Source organism: Phocoena phocoena, chromosome 13, assembly GCF_963924675.1.
Source record: "Phocoena phocoena chromosome 13, mPhoPho1.1, whole genome shotgun sequence".
Classification (NCBI taxonomy): Eukaryota; Metazoa; Chordata; class Mammalia; order Artiodactyla; family Phocoenidae; genus Phocoena; species Phocoena phocoena.
This window is the reverse complement of record NC_089231.1, coordinates 40529391-40551573: the sequence shown is the minus strand read 5'-3', so window position 1 is coordinate 40551573 and position 22183 is coordinate 40529391. Positions and strand designations below refer to the sequence as shown.

At 41.9% G+C, this 22183-nt stretch overlaps 1 protein-coding gene across 1 annotated transcript in view; it reads right to left on the bottom strand.

Moving 5' to 3' along the window:
* ZSCAN30 (zinc finger and SCAN domain containing 30) overlaps positions 1-22183 on the bottom strand; it is a 28631-nt gene that overhangs the window by 3611 nt on the left and 2837 nt on the right. Inside the window, exons 2-3 of the mRNA XM_065890344.1 lie at positions 3302-3813; positions 2888-3026 (exon numbers count right to left, since the gene is read on the bottom strand). Of these exons, the coding sequence (XP_065746416.1) occupies positions 2888-3026; positions 3302-3813 (651 nt within the window). The remainder of the gene's footprint in view (positions 1-2887; positions 3027-3301; positions 3814-22183) is intronic.

Sequence of the window (22183 nt, the reverse complement as noted above, 5' to 3'; positions counted from 1 at the left end):
CATTGCTTGATCTTTTCCCTTCCTAACCCTACCTCTCTCACTCCATCACAGAGTTCTCCTGAGGAGCACGCCCTCAGTAAACCACCTGCACTCAAATCTCCATCTCAGGCTCTTCTTCTAGCAAAACATACTGCTAGGCTAGTGAAGAAGCTAAGGAAAATTATATATTATATTATATAACCAAGAGTGTAAGGTTGTAAAAATGACATGGCAACTCTTACAATCCTATCAAGGTGGATTCCTCCAATGATTTAATCCTTATTGACCTAGGTAAGAGATGTGAAATGATCCACATTAATTCTTCAGAGGTGGAGCTAAGACCCTCAAGACTAGAAAGAGATCATCATAATGAGATTTATCAGAAACCCAGTCAAGGCCATTCAAGACCATATACTTAGGAATCAGGCATAAACGGAGGATGAGGACATTTTGCTAAGGCCAAGGAAGGCTGGAAGATGGAATCACTGTGGCCATAAGTTGATTGAGTCAACAACATAATACCACTGTGAAGGGGCAAACAAATAAAAATATATAGAGTGCAACAAATAAGAGTTGGGGTGTGTGTGAATCTACCTTGTAAACTGACCAGATCTTCATTAGAGTACTTAATTTTTTTTATCCCTGTACTTCAAATGAATGTGGAGAAACTGAAGCACGTCCAGAGGAATGAGCTGTGATGACCGGAGAGATGGAACACAGATGGAATCAGAGGCAGTGAAATGCTTAGTTAAAACAAAGTCAAAGGGCAGTGTACTCATTACCTTCAAGAACAGGTGTGTTTTATGAGGATTCTGCTAAACAAATAAAATAAAATGGAATTAAATTAAAGCAGTAAGTAGTTCATATGGACACAGAGAAGAAGTTTAATACCGTTTTAGTTTGCCCGTCTGCCTGCCGTAACAAAATACCCTACACTGGATGGCTTAAACAACAGAAATTTATTTTCTCACAGTTCTGGAGGCTGGAAGTCCAAGATCAAGGTGTTGGCAGGTTTGGTATCATTTGAGGTCTATCTCTCCTTGGCTTGCAGTGGCTCCTTCCCACTGTGTCCTTATACGGTTGTCCCTCGATTTGTGTTATGTCCCAATCTCCGCTTCTTACAAGGACACCGTCGTATTGGATTAGGGCTCACCCTAACAATCTCATATTAACTTATTTACTTATTTAAAGGCCCTACCTCAAATACAGTCATGTTCTCGGGTACTGGGTGGGGGTAGGGCTTCAACATAGAAACTGGGGGGACATAATTCAGGCCACAACAAATATCAGTATGAAAAGCCCAAGAACGACTTAAAAAATTACAGCACAGTCTCTGTTCCTCAAGACCTTAAAAGAAGGAAATAGCAGTCATCTACCCTAACTGATCTAGATATTTACCTACTTTAAGGCAGGGGACTTGAGGAGATGATTTTTTTAAATCCACTTGAATGTAGTTTTTGCTTGATGCGGAAAATATTTAAGTGGGCTTACTTGGCTAATGATGTGGGGGGCGGGTGCTGGGAGGGAGTTTCCTAGGAGGTCTCAGTGTACAGATGCATGGATACCTTTGGTGAATGCCATGGTCCAAGATCTAGCCCTTGACCTTGTGGCCTCATAAACCTAACTTTATCATCATACAATGAATAGATTTACCTCTTGGGGTTAACTCTCATTAGCCAAGCTCATGAAACTGAGCAATAAAACCATAACAAAAATTAATGAGTAATTTAACTGTCACACAGACCAGACTAGACTAATGTACATTTTTATTATAGCTAGGCTTCATAGGAATTTAATAAGATTGCTTGGTAAAGATGAAATCAGAAGGGTAGTTGGCTGTAACAAACTTGTTAATGAGAACAAGTTAACAGGCCTGATGTACATGCTGCCCATAGGGATGATTTTGCCAATAACATAATCAAAGCCCTTTTGGTCAGCTTCAAATCCACCTTTCAGTGCCCTGCCTGTGCAACACTTCTCCCTGGCCAGCTGACAACGATGTGACCTTTAACAGTAGGGGCTGAACAGACCCTGGAGGAGGAAGGGGCTTTTCTTCCTGGTGCTGGTGTGCTCTCTTTTTCCCTGCAACGTGTGGGGCACCCAGCAGTGCCAATCAGTTTCAGGGGCACCATCCCTGAGGGTGGCTTTGCAGCAAGTTCTGTGTCATGGCACCTCCCCATGGTGGGGGGTTGCTCCTGACACCCCAGAGGGTAGCTTCTGAGTTCTGCCCCCTAGAACACACACTTTCCCCCCACCCATGAATGGCTTTCCTTCATACGCCAAAGAGCAGTTTCCCAGCAAATCTGCCAGCAAGCACTCAGGGGGCATCTCCACCCAGTGGAACATAGCTGTGTCCTCTCCAACAAGATCTGGATCTCAGTTCTGCCAAGGGAGGGGGAAGATGCAGCACCCTCTTGCAGATTTGTTCCTTTCTTGGGTGCTCTGCCTCAACCCTAGAGACTCCCTGTATGTGTTACTTCTGTATACGTTATGGGGGTTTTAAAAACTAATTAGTAAGTAATCCTCTGGCATAATTAATAATTCTTAACATTAAATTTTCCCTTTTCAAGTTACTATGTGGCTTCTCTTATTGATACATTATGCATCTCCATCTTAGGGACTGCCTTGTCAGTAGGACCATAATATTAAAAAACCAGAATACTGCTCTTTGAATATTATGGAGATTATTAGAGAATTTTATTAGAGACCTTAATTCTTAACCCCAAATTAGAAATTATATTGGAATTTCAGATTCTAGGCAGAGCCAATGGAAGAATATTTCTAGGCAAGGGGGCTTTTTCACAGCACTTAATGACAGTCATAAGAGGCAGTTGTTAAGAAAATGACCCATGCCACGGATTTAAGCCCTCACCTCCGCCCTCAACCTCAATGGACTGTGGCTCCTCACCTCTCTCACAGAAACCCTGGGGCTCCTGAATCTCATTCTTGCCCTGGTTCTCCAAGGGCTCCAGCTGGATACTCAGCGACTTCAGTGCTCCCACAGATGTCATTTCCTTCCAGATCATTCCTTGGCCATGAGCTGTGTCCTAGGAGTAATCAAGTACCAACACTATGATTCTGAGGACATACAAGAGGAAAACCCCTAGATTAACAGGGCAGGGCAGCCAGAATCAGAAACTCATTCAGGTGATTAGATAGAAAACAACAAGACTAAAAGCTCTAGTGACTTGATCCCAGTGCACAAATAATAACCCAAAGGTCAAACATTTTATAATTCTCGGGGAGCCCAGTCAAGGCCACTCAGAATGGCTTCCTCATTAACTTACAGTCAGTAAAACAAGCAAACAAAACACCTACTTACCTGTTGCCTTGGCTCGTCAAGCTCTTTCTCCAGCTCCTCCAGCATCACCACGGCTTCCTCTCCACTCCCTGGTTGGTTCCCTCGAAGCCAGGTCTGCAGCTCCTCTGGCAGCATGCTCAGGAACTGCTCCAGCACCAGCAGCTCCAGGATCTGCTCCTTGCTGTGCACCTCTGGCCTCAGCCACTGACAGCACAGCTCACGGAGCCGGCTCAGAGCCTCCCGGGGCCCCGCGGAGTCAGAGTAACCGAACTGCCTGAACCGCTGGCGGAAGGCCTCCTGACTATAGGCATTGCCCTGAAGGCCAAAGTCCTGCCCCCAAACATAATTTTCTTCTTCGACCTTCACAATTATGAGTCCTTCCTGCTCTTTTGGAGCATGGTAGACCAAGGCTGCCGACCTTCCTGCCATTCTGGGCAGAGATAGTCTGAAGAGGCTGCCTAGTTGAAGCGGGGAGGGGATGGACGTCTCGTGTCTGAGAGATTCTTTCTGAATTCCAGTTCTCCAAAGAGCTCCTGAGGTGGACAATGCTAATATCACACAGGGAAAAAAAAATGTGTTTAGAATATAAATTCAGGTGTTTGAAAGCCAGTTGCCACCGAGTGTAGCACTGTAAAGGAAACTGACTAAAAGGGAGCTTCCATGTAAATAATACCTTTATAGATGATTCAGGATTTTTCTCAGGATGTAAAACAGAAAAGTTAAAGTACCACTGAAATAAATTCAACTTTTTGTAACAATGTTAGAGACGACATTAGGGATAATAACTAATGCTTATACATCATGGAAATCAGGAAAAACACTATAGTATATTATCACCTCTCAGAATAATAACCACCATTTTACTGAGCACCTACTAGATGCCAAGCACTAGCTAGATACTTGACATAAATTTAATATAATTTCCCTAATAATTCTATAAGGATAATCATAATTATGCCCATTTTCCAAATGAGGCTACTGAGAATCACAAGGGGACCAAAGACACACAGCCAGTAAGCAGCAGAATGGCCCTTTGCAACCAGAGGATTTATTAGTTCTTTCTATTAAGCCATAGGGTCTCCCCAAAGAAGGGAATTTGCACTTAATAAACCTACTATGGGCCAGGCACTTTACAAATACAATTTTTTGAGGCTTGTAAATAACACTAATAGGTATGTATTATCAGCCCCACTTTACAGACAAGGAAACTGAGGTTCTTGAAAGTTAAATAATTTGCCCAAGGCCCCAAACTGGTATACGGCAAAGTCAAGACATGAACCTAGAGTAGCCCAACTCTAAAGCACTTGTTTTTTTAAATTACAGAACGGGTTAATGCCCAGGACAATCCTGGTTGCTACTATAAATTAAGAATGAGGGTGAAGGACTTCCCTGGTGGCACGGTGGTTAAGAATCCACCTGCCAATGCAGGAGACAGGTTCAAGCCCTGGTCCAGGAAGATCCCACATGCCGCAGAGCAACTAAGCCCGTGTGCCACAACTACTGAGCCTGCACCCTAGAGCCCATGTGCCACAACTACTGAAGCCTGTGTGCCTAGAGCCCGTGCTATGCAACAAGAGAAGCCACTGCAATGAGAACCCCGTGCACTGTAACGAAGAGTAGCCCCCGCTCGCCACAACTAGAAAAAGCCCGCACACAGCAACGAAGACCCAACGCAGCCAAAAATAAATAAATAAATATATAAAATTTTTTAAAATCTGCTTTCTAGGGCTTCCCTGGTGGCGCAGCGGTTGAGAGGCCGCCTGCCGATGCAGGGGACGTGGGTTTGTGCCCCGGTCCGGGAAGATCACACATGCCGTGGAGGGGCTAGGCCGGTGAGCCATGGCTGCTGAGCCTGCGCGTCCGGAGCCTGTGCTCCGCAGCGGGAGAGGCCACAACAGTGAGAGGCCCGCGTACCGCAAAAAAAAAAAAAAAAAAAAAAAAAAAAATCTGCTTTCTAAAAAACATAAAAATAAAAAAATAAGGGTGAAAATGTTAGGAAAAGGTCATGGAGAATGGCCAGGGTGAATGTACAAAAAAGGGAAGAATTTTTCTTTTTTATTTTTAATGTTTAGTTCTTTATTTTTTTTAATTTTAATTTATTTATTTTTGGCTGTGTTGGGTCTTCATTGCTGTGCACAGGCTTTCTCTACTTGCGGCGAGCAGGGGCTACTCTTCGTTGTGGTGTGCAGGCTTCTCATTGCAGTGGCTTCTCTCATTGCAGAGCATGGGCTCTAGGTGTGCAGGCTTCAGTAGTTGTGGCACATGGGCTTAGTTGCTCCATCTGCATGTGGGAACTTCCCGGACCAGGGCTCGAACCTGTGACCACTGCATTGGCAGGCGGATTCTTAACCACTGTGCCACCAGGGAAGCCCGGAAGAATTTTTCCTGACTTTAAGTCACAAGATTCTGAGACAGCACAAAGGAAAGAGGAATGGATTCCTTCATCTATTATCTCAACAATATTTGAGCTATGTGCTAGGCAGTGTACTGAACAGGACTCTCAGGATTCAGAGGTCTGTCTTCAAGGACTCCTAGTTTAATAAGGGGAAGTGATAGGGAAACAGGCAAACACAGTGCAATACATCCAAGAATGGAGGGAAGCAGATAAGGTAGCCCGGAAAGATGACTAAGACCAGGAAGAACTGCCTGCCTGGGGGAACCATCTCAGCAGAGTCTGGTATGAGTGAGCTGGGTGGAGCTGTAGAGGGAGGTCATTCAGGCAAGGAGCAGTAGGTATGAGAGGATGTGGCCCACCGAGGAAACTGCAGGTGATTCAGAAAGGCCAGGCTCATGGCTATGGCTCAGAAACAGCCATGCATGGCCCTCAGACTTGTTGAATCAGAATCTCCATGGGTGGGGCTTCAATAAGTGCCACAAATGCTTCCGATGTGCAGCCAGGGTAAAAACCCTGGGCCAGAGCCTTGGCAGAGTTAAGGAATAGTGAGAGGAGGAACCTAAACACAGAGAAACTTGGGGACATTTTTCTACTTAATTTTGTGGTATTTGGAAAATACTAAATACATTTCTTTAGGTCTTATTACAGCAATTGACATTTAAGAAATCCCATGATGATGCATTGTCAGATCTGTGCATCAGTATAAATACTATGCCTCAGCAACTTGTCCTCCATTGGGTGGCTGAAGAATTATCGCTGTTCCTTCTCCATCTCCTTCACAAGTCCATCCTCCTTTACATCAGAGTTCCACAGGTTAGCCCTTAGTCCACCACTCTTCTCATGCTCTCCCAGGCAGTCTCATCCTTACCTTCAGTTACCATCGATCTCTAGTCTGGACCTCTCATCTGAGCTCCAGCCCTATTTATCCATTGCGACTCACATCCATCACAACTCTTTTTCTTTTTTTAAAAATAAATTTATTTCTTTATTTATTGGCTGTGTTGGGTCTCTGTTGCTGCGCGCGGGCTTTCTCTAGTTGCAGCGAGTGGGGGCTACTCTTCGTTGTGGTGCACGAGCTTCTCATTGAGGTGGCTTCTTTTGTTGCGAAGCATGGGCTCTAGGCGTGCGGGCTTCAGCAGTTCTGGCTCACAGGCTCTAGAGCTCAGGCTTAGTAGTTGTGGCACATGGGCTTAGTTGCTCTGTGGACCAGGGCTTGAACCCGTGTCCCCTGCATTGGCAGGCGGATTCTTAACCACTATGCCACCATGGAAGCCTCATCATAACTCTTCTTGAATTTCTCAAAAGGACCTCAAACTCAGCACATCCATGATCAATTGATGATTCCTCCCACCCCAACCTGCTCCTCTCCCAGTGATTCCCCTTTCGGAAGTAGGAACAACCATACGGCTGCACTGCCAGAAACCTGGAAGCATTCCTAATACCTCCTTCCTGTATTTAATGCAAATTAAGTCCCATTGATTTTATTTCCTATTTCCAGAATCTGCTCTTTCCCATCTCTGCCACCACCTTCTTCATTCCAGCAACTATCCTTCCTGTTACACTGTACAATAACCCACAGTCTATTTATAGTGTAACCACAGTGACTTCAAATTGCAAATCTCATCCAGTTCCTCTGACTAGTTTTAAAAAAGCAAAAACAAAAACAATAGATAACCAACAAGGACCTACTGAATAGCACAGGGAACTCTGCTCCATATTCTATAATAACCTAATGGGAAAAGCATTTGAAAAAGAATAGATACAGGGGAGGAGGAACCAAGATGGTGGAGTAGAAGGACGTGCTCTCACTCCCTCTTGCGAGAACACCAGAATCACAACTAGCTGCTGGACAATCATCGACAGGAAGACACTGGAACTCACCAAAAAAGATACCCCACGACCAAAGACAAAGGAGAAGCCACAATGAGACGGTAGGAGGGGCGCAATCACAGTAAAATCAAATCCCATAACTGGTGGGTGGGTGATTCACAGACTGGCAAACACTTATACCACAGAAGTCCACCCACTGGAGTTAAGGTTCTGAGTCCCACGTCAGGCTTCCCAACCGGGGGTCCGGCAACGGGAGGAGGAATTCCTAGAGAATCAGACTTTGAACACTAATGAGAATTGATAGCAGGACTTCGACAGGACTGGGGGAAACAGAGACTCCACTCTTGGAGAGCACACACAAAGTAGTGTGCACATCGGGACCCAGGGGAAGGCGCAGTGACCCCGGAGGAGACTGACCCAGACCTACCTGCTAGTGTTGGAAGGTCTCCTGCAGAGGCGGGGGGTGGCTCTGTTTCACCGTGGGGACAAGGACACTGGCAGCAGAAGTTCTGGGAAGGACGCCTTGGTGTCAGCCCTCCCAGAGTCTGTCATTAGCCCCACCAAAGAGCCCACTTACGCTCCAGTTTTGGGTTGCCTCAGGCCAAACAACCAACAGGGAGGGAACCCAGCCCCACCCATCAACAGTCAAGTGGATTAAAGTTTTACTGAGCTCTGCCCACCAGAGCAACAGTCAGCTCTACCCACCACAAGTCCCTCCCATCAAGCCTCTTAGATAGCCTCATCCACCAGAGGGCAGACAGCCGAAGCAAGAAGAACTACAATCCTGCAGCCTGTGGAACAAAAACCACATTCACAGAAAGACAGACAAGATGAAAAGGCAGAGGGCTATATACCAGATGAAGGAACAAGATAAAACCCCAGAAAAACAACTAAATGAAGTGGAGATAGGCAACCTTCCAGAAAAAGAATTCAGAATAATGATAGTGAAGATGATCCAGGACCTCGGAAAAAGAATGGAGGCAAAGATCGAGAAGATGCAAGAAATGTTTAACAAAGACCTAGAAGAATTAAAGAACAAACAAACAGAGATGAACAATACAATAACTGAAATGAAAACTACACTAGAAGGAATCACTAGCAGAATAACTGAGGCAGAAGAATGGACAAGCGACCTGGAAGACAGAATGGTGGAATTCACTGCTGCAGAACAGACTAAAGAAAAAAGAATGAAAAGAAATGAAGACAGCCTAAGAGACCTCTGGGACAACCTTAAATGCAACAACATTTGCATTATAGGGGTCCCAGAAGGAGAAGAGAGAGAGAAAGGACCAGAAAAAATATTTGAAGAGATTATAGTCGAAACCTCCCTAACATGGGAAAGGAAATAGCCACCCAAGTCCAGAAAGCCCAGCGAGTCCCATACAGGATAAACCCAAGGAGAAACACGCCGAGACACATAGTAATCAAATTGGCAAAAATGAAACACAAAGAAAAATTATTGAAAGCAGCAAGGGAAAAATGACAAATAACATAGAAGGGAACTCCCATAAGGTTAACAGCTGATTTCTCAGCAGAAAATCTACAAGCCAGAGGGAGTGGAATGATATAAAGTGATGAAAGGGAAGAACCTACAACCAAGATTACTCTACCCGGCAAGGATCTCATTCAGATTCGATGGAGAAATCAAAAGCTTTACAGACAAGCAAAAGCTAAGAGAAGTCAGCACCACCAAAGCAGCTCTACAACAAATGCTAAAGTAACTTCTCTAAGTGGGGAACACAAGAGAAGAAAAGGACCTACAAAAACAAACCCAAAACAATTAAGAAAATGGTCATAGGAACATACATATCGATAATTACCTTAAACGTGAATGGATTAAATGCTCCAACCAAAAGACACGAGCTCGCGGAAAGGATACAAAAACAAGACCCATATATATGCTGTTTACAAGAGACCCACTTCAGACCTAGGGACACATACAGACTGAAAGTGAGGGGATGGAAAAAGATATTCCATGCAAATGGAAATCAAAAGAAAGCTGGAGTAGCTATACTCATATCAGATAAAATATACTTTAAAATAAAGAATGTTACAAGAGACAAGGAAGGACACTACATAATGATCAGGGGATCAATCCAAGAAGGAGATATAACAATTATAAATATATATGCACCCAACATAGGAGCACTTCAATACATAAGGCAACCGCTAACGGCTATAAAAGAGGAAATCGACAGTAACACAATAATAGTGGGGGACTTTAACACCTCACTTACACCAATGGACAGATAATCCAAAATGAAAATAAATAAGGAAACAGAAGCTTTAAATGACACAATAGACCAGATAGATTTAATTGATATTTATAGGACATTCCATCCAAAAACAGCAGATTACACTTTCTTCTCAAGTGCACATGGAACATTCTCCAGGATAGATCACAACTTGGGTCACAAATCAAGCCTCAGTAAATTTAAGAAAATTGTAATCATATCAAGCATCTTTTCTGACCACAATGCTATGAGATTAGAAATGAATTACAGGGAAAAAAATGTAAAAAGTACAAACACATGGAGGTTAAACAATACATTACTAAATACCCGAGAGATCGCTGAAGAAATCAAAGAGGAAATCAAAAAATACCTAGAGACAAATGACAATGAAAACACGATGATCCAAAACCTATGGCATGCAGCAAAAGCAGTTCTAAGAGGGAAGTTTATAGCTATACAAGCCTACCTCAAGAAACAAGAAAAATCTTAAGTAAACAATCTAACCTTACACCTAAAGGAAGTAGAGAAAGAAGAACAAACAAAACCCAGAGTTAGCAGAAGGAAAAAAATCATAAAAATCAGAGCAGAAACAAATGAAATAGAAACAAAGAAAACAATAGCAAAGATCAATAAAACTAAACTCTGGTTCTTTGAGAAGATAAACAAAATTGATAAACCATTAGCCAGACTCATCAAGAAAAAGAGGAGAGGACTCAAATCAATAAAATTAGAAATGAAAAAGGAGAAGTTACAACAGACACCTCAGAAATACAAAGCATTCTAAGAGACTACTACAAGCAACTCTATGCCAATAAAGTGGACAACCTGGAAGAAATGGACAAATTCTTAGAAAGGTATAACCTTCCAAGACTGAAGCAGGAAGAAATAGAAAATATGAACAGACCAATCACAAGTAAGGAAATTGAAACTGTGATTTAAAATCTTCCTACAAACAAAAGCCCAGGACCAGATGGCGTCACAGGTGAATTCTATCAAACATTTAGAGAAGAGCTAACACCCATTCTTCTCAAACTCTTCCAAAATATTGCAGATGAAGGAACACTCCCAAACTCATTCTATGAGGCCACCATCACCCTGATACCAAAACCTACAAAGATACTACAAAAAAAGAAAATTACAGACCAATAGCAGTGATGAATATATATGCAAAAATCCTCAACGAAATACTAGCAAACAGAATCCAACAACACATTAAAAGGATCATACACCATGATCAAGTGGGATTTATCCCAGGGATGCAAGGATTCTTCAATATATGCAAATCAATCAACGTGATATACCATAATAACAAATTGAAGAATAAAAGCCATATGATCATCTCAATAGATGCAGAAAAAGCTTTTGACGAAATTCAACACCAATTTATGAAAAAAAACTCTCCAGCAAGTGGGCACAAAGGGAACCTACTTCAACATAATAAAGGCCATATATGAAAAACCCACAGCAAACACCATTCTCAATGGTGAAAAACTGAAACCATTTCATCTAAGATCAGGACCAAGACAAGGATGTCCATTCTCACCACTACTATTCAACATAGTTTTGGAAGTCCTAGCCATGGCAATCAGAGAAGAAAAAGAGATAAAAGGAATCCAAGCGGGAAAAGAAGAAGTAAAACTTGTCACTGTTTGCAGATGACATGATACTATACATAGAGAAGCCTAAAAATGCCACCAGAAAACTACTAGAGCTAATCAATGAATCTAATAAAGTTGCAGGATACAAAATTAATGCACAGAAATCTCTTGCATTCCTGTACACTAACGATGAAAAATCTGAGAGAGAAATTATGGAAAACACTCCCATTTACCATTGCCACAAAAAGAATAAAATACCTAGGAATAAACCTACCTAGGGAGACAAAAGACCTGTATGCAGAAAACTATGACACTGATGAAAGAAATTAAAGATGATACCAACAGATGGAGCAATATACCAGGTTCTTGGATTGGAAGAATCCATATTGTGAAAATGACTCTACTACCCAAAGCAATCTACAGATTCAATGCAATCCCTATCAAACTACCACTGGCATTTTCAACAGAACCTGAACAAAAAATTTCACAATTTGTATGGAAACACAAAAGACCCCGAATAGCCAAAGCAATCTTGAGAATGAAAAATGAGCTGGAGGAATCAGGCTCCCTGACTTCAGACTATACTATAAAGCTACAGTAATCAAGGCAGTATGGTACTGGCACAAAAACAGAAGGATATATCAATGGAACAGGATAGAAAGCCCAGAGATAAACCCACGCACATATGGTCACCTTATCTTTGATAAAGGAGGCAAGAATATACAGTGGAGAAAAGACATCCTCTTCAATAAGTGGTGCTGAGAAAACTGGACAGCTACATGTAAAAGTATGAAATTACAACACTCTCTAACACCATACACAAAAATAAACTCAAAATGGATTAAAGACCTAAATATAAGGCCAGACACTATAAAACTCTTAGAGGAAAACATAGGCAGAACACTCTATGACATAAATCACAGCAAGATCCTTTTTGACCCATCTCCTAGAGAAATGGAAATAAAAACAAAAATAAACAAATGGGAACTAATGAAACTTAAAAGCTTTTGCACAGCAAAGGAAACCATAAACAAGACTAAAAGACGATCCTCAGAATTGGAGAAAATATTTGCAAATGAAACAACTGAAAATGGGTTAATCTCCAAAATTTACAAGCAGCTCACGCAGCTCAATAACAAGAAAACAAGCAACCCAATCCAAAAATGGGCAGAAGACCTAAATAGACATTTCTCCAAAGAAGATATACAGACTGCCAACAAACACATGAAAGAATGCTCAACATCATTAATCATTAGAGAAATGCAAATCAAATCCACAATGAGGTATCATCTCACACAGGTTAGAATGGCCATCATCAGAAAATCTAGAAACAATAAATGGTGGAGAGGGTGTGGAGAAAAGGGAACCCTCTTGCACTGTTGGTGGGAATGTAAATTGATACAGCCACTACAGCGAACAGTATGGAGGTTCCTTTAAAAACTAAAAATAGAATTACCATAAGACCCAGCAATCCCACTACTGGGCATATACCCTGAGAAAACCATAATTCAAAAAAAGGTCATGTACCAAAATGTTCATTGCAGCTCTGTTTACAATAGCCAGGACATGGAAGCAACCTAAGTGTCCATCAAAAGATGAATGGATAAAGAAGATGTGGCACATATATACAATGGAATATTACTCAGCCATAAAAAGAAACAATATTGAGTTATTTGTCATGAGGTGGGTGGACCTAGAGTCTGTCATACAGAGTGAAGTAAGTCAGAAAGAGTAAAACAAATACTGTATGCTAACACATATATATGGAATCTAAGAAAAAAAAATGTCATGAAGAACCTAGTGGTAAGACAGGAATAAAGACACAGACCTACTAGAGAATGGACTTGAGGATCTGGGGAGGGGGAAGGGTAAGCTATGACAAAGCGAGAGAGTGGCATGGACATATATACACTACCAAACATAAAATAGATAGCTAGTGGGAAGCAGCTGCATAGCACAGGGAGATCAGCTCGGTGGTTTGTGACCACCTAGAGGGGTGGGATAGGGAGGGTGGGAGGGAGGGAGACACAAGAGGGAAGAGATATGGGAACATATGTATATGTATAACTGATTCACTTTGTTATAAAGCAGAAACTAACACACCATTGTAAAGCAATTATACTCCAATGAAGATGTTAAAAATAATAATAAGTGGTGTTCGGAAAACTGGACAGCTACATGTAAAAGAATGAAATTAGGGCTTTCCCGGTGGCACAGTGGTTGAGAGTCTGCCTGCCAATGCAGGGGACATGGGTTCATGCCCCGGTCCGGGAAGATCCCACATGCTGCAGAGCGGCTGGGCCCGTGAGTCATGGCCGCTGAGCCTGCGCATCCGGAGCCTGTGCTCCACAACGGGAGAGGCCACAGCAGTGAGAGGACTGCGTAGTGGAAAAAAAAAAAAAAAGAAATTAGAACACTCCCTAACACCCATACACAAAAATAAACTCAAAAGGGATTCGAGACCTAAATGTAAGACCGGACACTATAAAACTCTTAGAGGAAAACATAGGAAGAACACTCTTTGACATAAATCACAGCAAAATCTTTTTTGATCCACCTCCTACAGTAATGGAAATAAAAACAAAAAAAAAAATGGGACCTAATGAAACTTCAAAGCTTTTGCACAGCAAAGGAAACCATAAACAAGATGAAAAGACAACCCTCAGAATGGGAGAAAATATTTGCAAACGAATCAACAGACAAAGATTAATCTCCAAAATATATAAACAGCTCATGCAGCTCAATATTAAAGAAACAAACAACCCAATCCAAAAATGGGCAGAAGACCTAAATAGACATTTCTCCAAAGAGGACATACAGATGGCCAAGAAGCACATGAAAAGCTGCTCAACATCACTAATTATTAGAGAAATGCAAATCAAAACTACAATGAGGTATCACCTCACACCAGTTAGAATGGGCATCATCAGAAAATCTACAAACAACAAATACTGGAGAGGGTGTGGAGAAAAGGGAACCCTCTTGCACTGTTGGTGGGAATGTAAATTGATACAGACAGCCACTATGGAGAACAGTATGGAGGTTCCTTAAAAAACTAAAAATAGAATTACCATATGATCCAGCAAACCCACTATTGGGCATATACCCAGAGAAAACCATAATTCAAAAAGACACATGCACCCCAATGTTCATTGCAGCACTATTTACAATAGCCAGCTCATGGAATCAACCTAAATGCCCATCGACAGATGAATGGATAAAGATGTGATACATATATACAATGGAATATTACTCAGCCATCAAAAGGAACAAAATTGAGTCATTTGTAGAGACATGGATGGATCTAGAGACTGCCATACAGAGTGAAGTAAGTCAGAAAGAGAAAAACAAATATCGTATATTAACGCATGTATGTGGAACCTAGGAAAATGGTACAGATGAACCTGTTTGCAAGGCAGAAGTTGAGACACAGATGTAGAGAACAAAGGTTTGGACACCAAGGGGGGGGAACCGCGGTGGGACGGGGATGGTGGTGTGCTGAATTGGGCCATTGCGATTGACATGTATACACTGATGTGTATAAAATTGATGACTGATAAGAACCTGCAGTACAAAAAAACAAACAAACAAAACTAATGCTAAACTTTCTTTGGGTTATTTGTATGGAAATATGTTAATATAAATGTTTCAGACATTACGTGAAATTTCTAAAAATCTTATATGTTCTAGTATAATGTTATGTCATAATTCTAGTTATTACTTTAAAATGTATATCTCAGAAATAACTAAATTTCCTTGTCAATTGCATTATTATGAACTTTCATCAAATCTTTAACCGTGGTCATTTTTAAGTCTTTTGTCATTTATAGACAGTTCTGGGTGTACTCTGATGCTTTTGCAAAAATGTTCCTATAAGAGGGTTTTATGTTCAAGGAATTCATGGAAAAGACTCTGACAAGTACAGGTTTCTGGTAACTGACTATAGTGCTGAACTGAATGAATAAGCATTTTCAGAACTCTAATGGAAAACTGATGAATTCACAAAAGTGCTAACAAAAGATCAAGATAAAAAAAATTAATTACATGCGACTGAGTGAGCTGATGAGGATGATTATAATTTTTGTGACTTTCTGTTTGAATATTAAAAAAAAAACATTCCACAAGGACTCAGAAGCAAAAAATATACAAATCAATTTTCACTGCAAAGTAAAGGAGCTGTTACAGTGGAGGATTACTGGACTGAATGTCAATATTATGACATAGTATGAGTGTGTTTCGTGTTTGGTAATTGGAATCATTGTTGATTTTGTTGTGGTCATCCATTTACAATGCTTGGTGTCTGTTTATTTATCTTTTGTAAAAATAAAATACAGTGTGTGTGTGTGTGTGAAAAAAATCTGATAGCCAAAAAAAATAAAGGATACAGGTATACGTATAACTGAATCACTTTGCTGTATACCTGAAATTAACAAAACATTGTTAATCAACTATACTCCAGTATAAAATAAAAATTTAAAAAGACAAACAAAACAAAATCCTTTAGCCAAGGTGAGGCTTTCTTTGACTGCAGTCACCTCACTTTACAGATGCCTGGGCCTCATCCCAGCCTGAGCCAGAAACTTGTGGGTCGGGTTTTAGATCTGTAAAACATTCCGCAAGTGATTCTGATGTGTAGGCAGGCTTGAGAACCCTGGGCCAGTCAAGGAGTCATGAGAGACACAATGAAAGAGAATTGCATTGCTTTCCCTCAGAGCACGTCTCTCATTTTGTCAGTATATATACTTCGGTAGGACTGTTGGGGTAATACATATCTTCTCCATGATTAGATTGTAAGCTACATCAACATTTTTGCTCACCACTGTATCACCATCACCCAATCCAATGTGTGGCATAAGTTGACTGCTTTGGACCAGAAGTGTGGATTTAAGTGTCAGTTGTTTATGGAGTTGTCTAGGGAACCCAGTTGGGGGGCTGGAAGCACCTCTGGGAGATAAGATCCTGGTTCCAGTTACCTCTTAGTCCATTCAACCCAAGATCCTCCACGGCACTTTTGGACAATCCTGCTTACTGCAGTATAATGTATCTGCATTGTCTGCTTACTTAAACACTAATTGAGCTTTTATTACAGTCAAGTGCTGTCTACCTGTTTTAAGTGTCTTCATTCATTTCACCTTCATAGCACTCTATGTTCTACAGTTTTACAGAAGAGAAACAGAGAAGTTATGCAATTTGTCTCAGGTCACATGGCTAGTAAGAGATGTAGTCGGGACTGTTTTGAAACCACATGGTCTGACTCCAGAGTCCATACTCTTGGATGTGTGTTCTGCTGAACTGCCCTTTCACATCTGCCTTCCCCCACCAATCCAAGAGCACTTCTAAGGACAGCCTGTGGTTTTCGCACATTTCTCTAACAATATTTATTGAGTGCCTACTTTGTGCAGGCACTGTGCTAGGCACTGAGCAAAGAGTTATAAACAGTGTCCTTGCATTACAGAACTTAAAAATAGTAAGGAGAAGCAGATGTCAAACAAAAGTCGCACGGAACTACCTGATTTAATCGTGATAAGAACTACAAAAGGGAGAGCAGAAAGTGCTCTGAAAGTGTCTGGTAAAAAATCTAACCTAGACTGGGAAGTCAATAAGGACGGCTGAGAGCGGACTCAAAAGCGATCTCTGGGCGCGTGAAGTGGGAGGAAAGATTCCATTAGTGCCTCCCCGACTCCTCTGCTAGCGGCCTGGCACACAGGAGGCGCCCGGTAAGTGCTTGTGGAGTCAGTCGACGCAAGGGCGGGTGGATGAACCGGCAAACGGACAAATGCATGAAAGATGGACGGACGGACTGATGGGCTGATGGACAGATGGACGGGCGGACGGTAGCATCGAGGGGCGGCCACCTGGTGCAGCCGCAGGCTCTGCCCGGGGCCGAGGAAGGCCGAGGCCGGTCAAGGGCGGTTTGGGAAACACCCAGGGCCGTGCTGCCGGACCACCACACTCACCCTTCGCTCCGCGGGCTACGGGGACCGACCCCAGGCGGGGAGCAGATCGGCCTCTGGGCGCGCGCGCCGGAAGTGAGAGCGGCGCGCCCCTCTAGGCCGCCCGGAGGACTGCAGCTCTGTGGCGGGCGCGCGGCGGGGTTCGGAGGACTGGTGCGGGGTCCGGGAGAAGGAGCGCGTCTCTGGGTGGGACCTGGTGGGGAGAGCCCCAGGTCGAAAACGGTTGACAGACGACTGAAAGAGGAAAAAAGAAATAGAGATAGAGGTTAGTATAGCATCAAGGAGATAAAAATAGAACCCATCATCTGTAAATTTGGGGAAGAGGACCAGATCACATTCACACACCACAAACACGTTGACTGTCTGCAATGACAGTTCTAGAAGTTACGGGGATGACTGTAGGGGAAGAGGCTGTAGCCTGGCATGGCGAGGGGACAAGGCGGAGATCAACCCTACCGTCGACTGTAAGGGCGTGGGGACCGGGGCCGAGCCAAAGAAGGTCAGTAATTTCCCGTAGAATGCGGTACTCAAGCTGAGCCTTGACGACCGGGTAAAACGGAGATTTGGAGGAGCGCAGGTTTCCCAGGTAGGGAGCGGCAGGAGCGAGAGCCCAGCGGTGGGACGTACAGGGCAGGCTGGGGAGTTAGCCCAGCATCTGGGTTGGCCGGAACCTAGGCTAAGGGATGGGTTGGGGTCAAGTTTGGAGAGTTTCGAATGCCAGGCTAAGGAATTAGGAACGCATTTAGGAACGGTGCAGACCATTTATATGTGAGATGGCCAGAACTGTACTTCAGGGCAGTATCTGACAGTACTTTGTAGAGAGGATTAAAGGGCAAAAAAGAGGAGAGAAAGAGGACAGGCGGTTAAAAATGTGAACTTAGCAAGATTTGCTAGTATCTGAAAATATGATTGAAGATGGGGAAGGGAATGACATTACCAAGGGAGATATTATGGAAAATAAACAGGGAATTATGAAATACTAGTACCCGGGGGTGGGAAGAGGAAGAGTTGGTAAAGAAGAGGGGCTTCTCAGAGAAGTTGGGCCCAGCTGGTTCAAACATCAAAGCCAGGAGAGCATCTCAGGAGAGGAAACAGGGGTCTAGGAGTTGTGCCAGAGAGCTGGAGATGATGAGAACTAAGGTGATGCTGGAATTAAGGCGAAGGGCAGAAGAAGGGTCAGAGAGAGATGTTACCTGAGGAATGTCCTTGCCAGGGGTTAAGAAGTGTATGGTAAGGCCCTGAGAATAGATAATAATTCCTTTTAAGAAATGTGATAATGCAGGAAGGAAAAAGAGAGGACACTGGTTGGTCTAGGCAACAAGATTGAAAGGTGTTTCTTTGTTTTCTGAGGAGGGTAGAGACCTAATTATATTTGTAGAAAAAAGGTAAAGTGTGAGTGGAGTGAAAAATTGAAGATAAAAGAAAAGAGGAATAGCTGACAGGGTGAGAATAAGACTGGATAGGTCTCAGAAAATAAGATGAAGCATTATAATAAAAAATGGTGCATTTGGTCTATGTTGTCATGCTTTGAGTGCAGACCAGCCAAGTAGTATCAGTTAGTAATGCTGATTTTACCAGTAAATATGTGCATGTACCGTTTGTTGAATTGTCACAAACTGAACACACTCATGTTACTAGCACTCAGATAAAAAAACAGAATATTATCAGTCCTCAGAAAACCCCCTTGTGCTCTCCTCAAGCCGCTACCCTCCTCTAGCCCTGAAAGGTAGACTACACTGAACCTTGAGCACGATAGGTTGGCCTTGCCTATTTTTGTATTTTGTATAAATGGAACTCAGTATGCACTCTTTTAAGTCAGACTTCAACATTGTGTGTGAAATTTGTTCATATTGTTTTGTAGATGTACACTGTACATTTTCACTTCTAATAATATTATATTGTGTGATTATGCCAACACTCAGACATTTTATTATTGGTGAACATTATTCAGAGTGAAGTATTTAAGTCTCTAAGTACATTAATTTATTTTTGAATATTAAACCAACCTTGTATTACTAAGATAAATTCTACTTGATTATGGTGTATAATTTTTTAATATATTAAGGGATTTAATTTACTATTGTTTGATTGAGATATTTGTGTCCATATTGTTAGAGGTATTGGTCTGTAGTTTTATTTTCCTGTGATATCTTTGCTGGCTTTGGTAACAGAGTAACTACTGGCCCCACTTATTTTCTGGGAGAGATTGTGAAGGACTGGTATTATTCTTAAACTGTTTGATAGAATTCACTAGTGAAGTCATCTGAGCCTGTGCTTTTGTGCTTTACTTTGTTAGAAAAAATTTTATCACTAACTCAATTTCTTTACTTTTCATATATTTATTCACAGTTTCTATTTCTTTTCCAGTCAGTTTTAGTAATTTGTATATTTCTAGTAATTTGCCCATTTCACTTATGTTGTGTAATGTGTTGGCATAACAATAATCCCTTTAAATCTCTATAGGGTTGGTAGTGATGTCCCTTCTTTTCGGATTTTGTTAATCTCTCTTTTTTCTTCGGTGAGTCTAGTAAAGGCTTGTCAATTTTTGTTGGTATTTTCAAAGAACCAAATTTTGGTTTGTTTTTTTAAAATTGTTTTTCTGCTTTTTATTTCATTAATTACTACTCAAATCATTATTACTTCCTTCCTCCTGCTTGTTTTGGTTGTTGTTAAGTTTGCTCTTCATTTTTAAGTTTCTTAAGGTGGAAACTTAGGTTACTGATACGAGATTTTCTTTTCTAATATAGGCATTTCAAAGCTAAAAAATTTCCTCTAAGCACTGCTGTAGCTGCACCCTATAAAATTTTATATGTTGTATTTCATTTTCATTCAGCATAAAACATTTTCTAATTTCCCTTGTGATTTCTTCTTTGAACCACAGGTTATTTAGATATGGGTTGTTTAATTTCTAAATATTTTAGAGTTCCCAAATTACTCTGTGGCTTGATATGCCCTCTGGGTCAGTGAAAACACTATCAACCCCAGTCTCTGGGCCACATAGGTCCCATTGACCCCTGAGCCACTCTCAGCTGAGGTGGCCTTGGTGTCTCAGCCCTCAGTAGTGGACCCGCCCTCTGGGTACTCCATTTCCTGGATGTAGAATCCCAAAAGTCTGACAGCTTTCCTTTATTTTGTCCTGTCTCTGTCAGGAATTTCCCTGGTTGTCCAGTGCTTAAGACCCTGCGCTTCCACTGCAGGGGGCGTGGGTTCAATCCCTGGTCAGGGAGCTAGAATCCTGCATGCCCTGCAGCACAGCCAAAAAAAAAAAAAATTCGGTCCAAGATGGCAGTGTTGTTTCTGGTGCTATAACATTCTCAAGAGCCACGTTGGTCTTCCATGGATATCAGGGGATCCACACAATTGGATACAAGGGTCCTCCACAGATCCTTCCTATGGATAACCCCATTTCTATTCCTGGTTTCTGTTGAGATGGTTGATTGGATCCATGAATCACACATCCAACCTCTTCACCAAAAGGTTGTACAGCTACATTTATGGCCTTGTCTCCAGAGCATGCTATCTGTGTAGGCTGAGGATTTTCCTAATCCTCAAGTACTGATTCCTTTTTGCTTAACAGTGCCTTCCTCAATTTATCTCGTCCTCTCACATTTTACTATAATCAGCAAGGAAAAAACATCAAGCCACACTTCACACATTTTGCTTAGAAATATCCTCAGTTAATTACCCAAGGTCGTCACAAGTTCTGTTTTCTGTCCAACAGCAGAATATGATTCAGCCAAGTTTCTGCTACTTTCTAACATCTATCACCTTTCTCCAGTTTCCAGTAATGTTTTCTTCATTTCTGCCTAAGACCTCTTTTTTGGCCATGCCACGTGGCTTGTGGGATCTTAGTTCCCAGACCAGGGGTTGAACCTGGGCCCCGGCTGTGAAAGTGCTGAGTTCTAACTACTAGATTGTCAGGGAATTCCCCCCACCAGAAGTTTTTATTTTTAATTTTTATTGGAGTATAGTTGCTTCACAATGTTTTAATAGCTTCTACTGCACAGCAAAATGAATCAGCCATACGTACACATATATCCCCTCCCTTTTGGATTTCCCTCCCATTTAGGTCACCACAGTGGATTAAGTAGAGTTCCCTGTGCTATACAGTATGTTCTCATTAGTTCTCTATTTTATACATAGTATCAGTAGTGTATATGTGTCAGTCCCAATCTCCCAGTTCCTCCCATCCCCCCTTCCCCCTTGGTATCCATACATTTGTTCTCTACATCTGTGTCTCTAGTTCTGCTTTGCAAATAAGGTCATCTATACTATTTTTTTAGATTCCACATATATGCAGTAATATACGATATTTGTTTTTCTCTTTCTGACTTCACTCTGTATAGAAGTATTTTTTTAATGCTCATTATTTCTAGCAAAATTCTGTTCATGAAAATATATGTATTCTCTAAGATGACAGAGGATTCCTCTACTGTCCTTTTCACTTCCTTCTGAGACCCTGCCAAAGTCACCTTTAATGTCCATATTTCTACCAACAATCTCTTCAAGGCAACCTAGACTTTTTGTATCACGAGCCTCAAAACTCTTCCAGCTTCCACCCAATTCTAAAGCCACATCGACATTTTTAGGTATTTGTTAAAGCAGCGCCACATTTCTGGTACCACAGACAGAGTGGTTTAATACAACAGAAATTGATTCTATCACAGTCTGGAGGTTAGAAATCCAAAATCAAAGGTGCTGGCAAGGGCCATGCTCCCCTGAAGGCTCTGGGGAAGGACTGGTTTCATGCCTGTCTCCTAACTTCAGGTGGTTGCTGCCGTCCTTGGCATTCTTTCCCTTATGGATGCATCACTTCAGTCTCTGCCTCCACATTCACATAGCATCCTTCTCTCTCTGTGAGTCCCCTCTGTGTCTGAATTCATCTCTTCTAT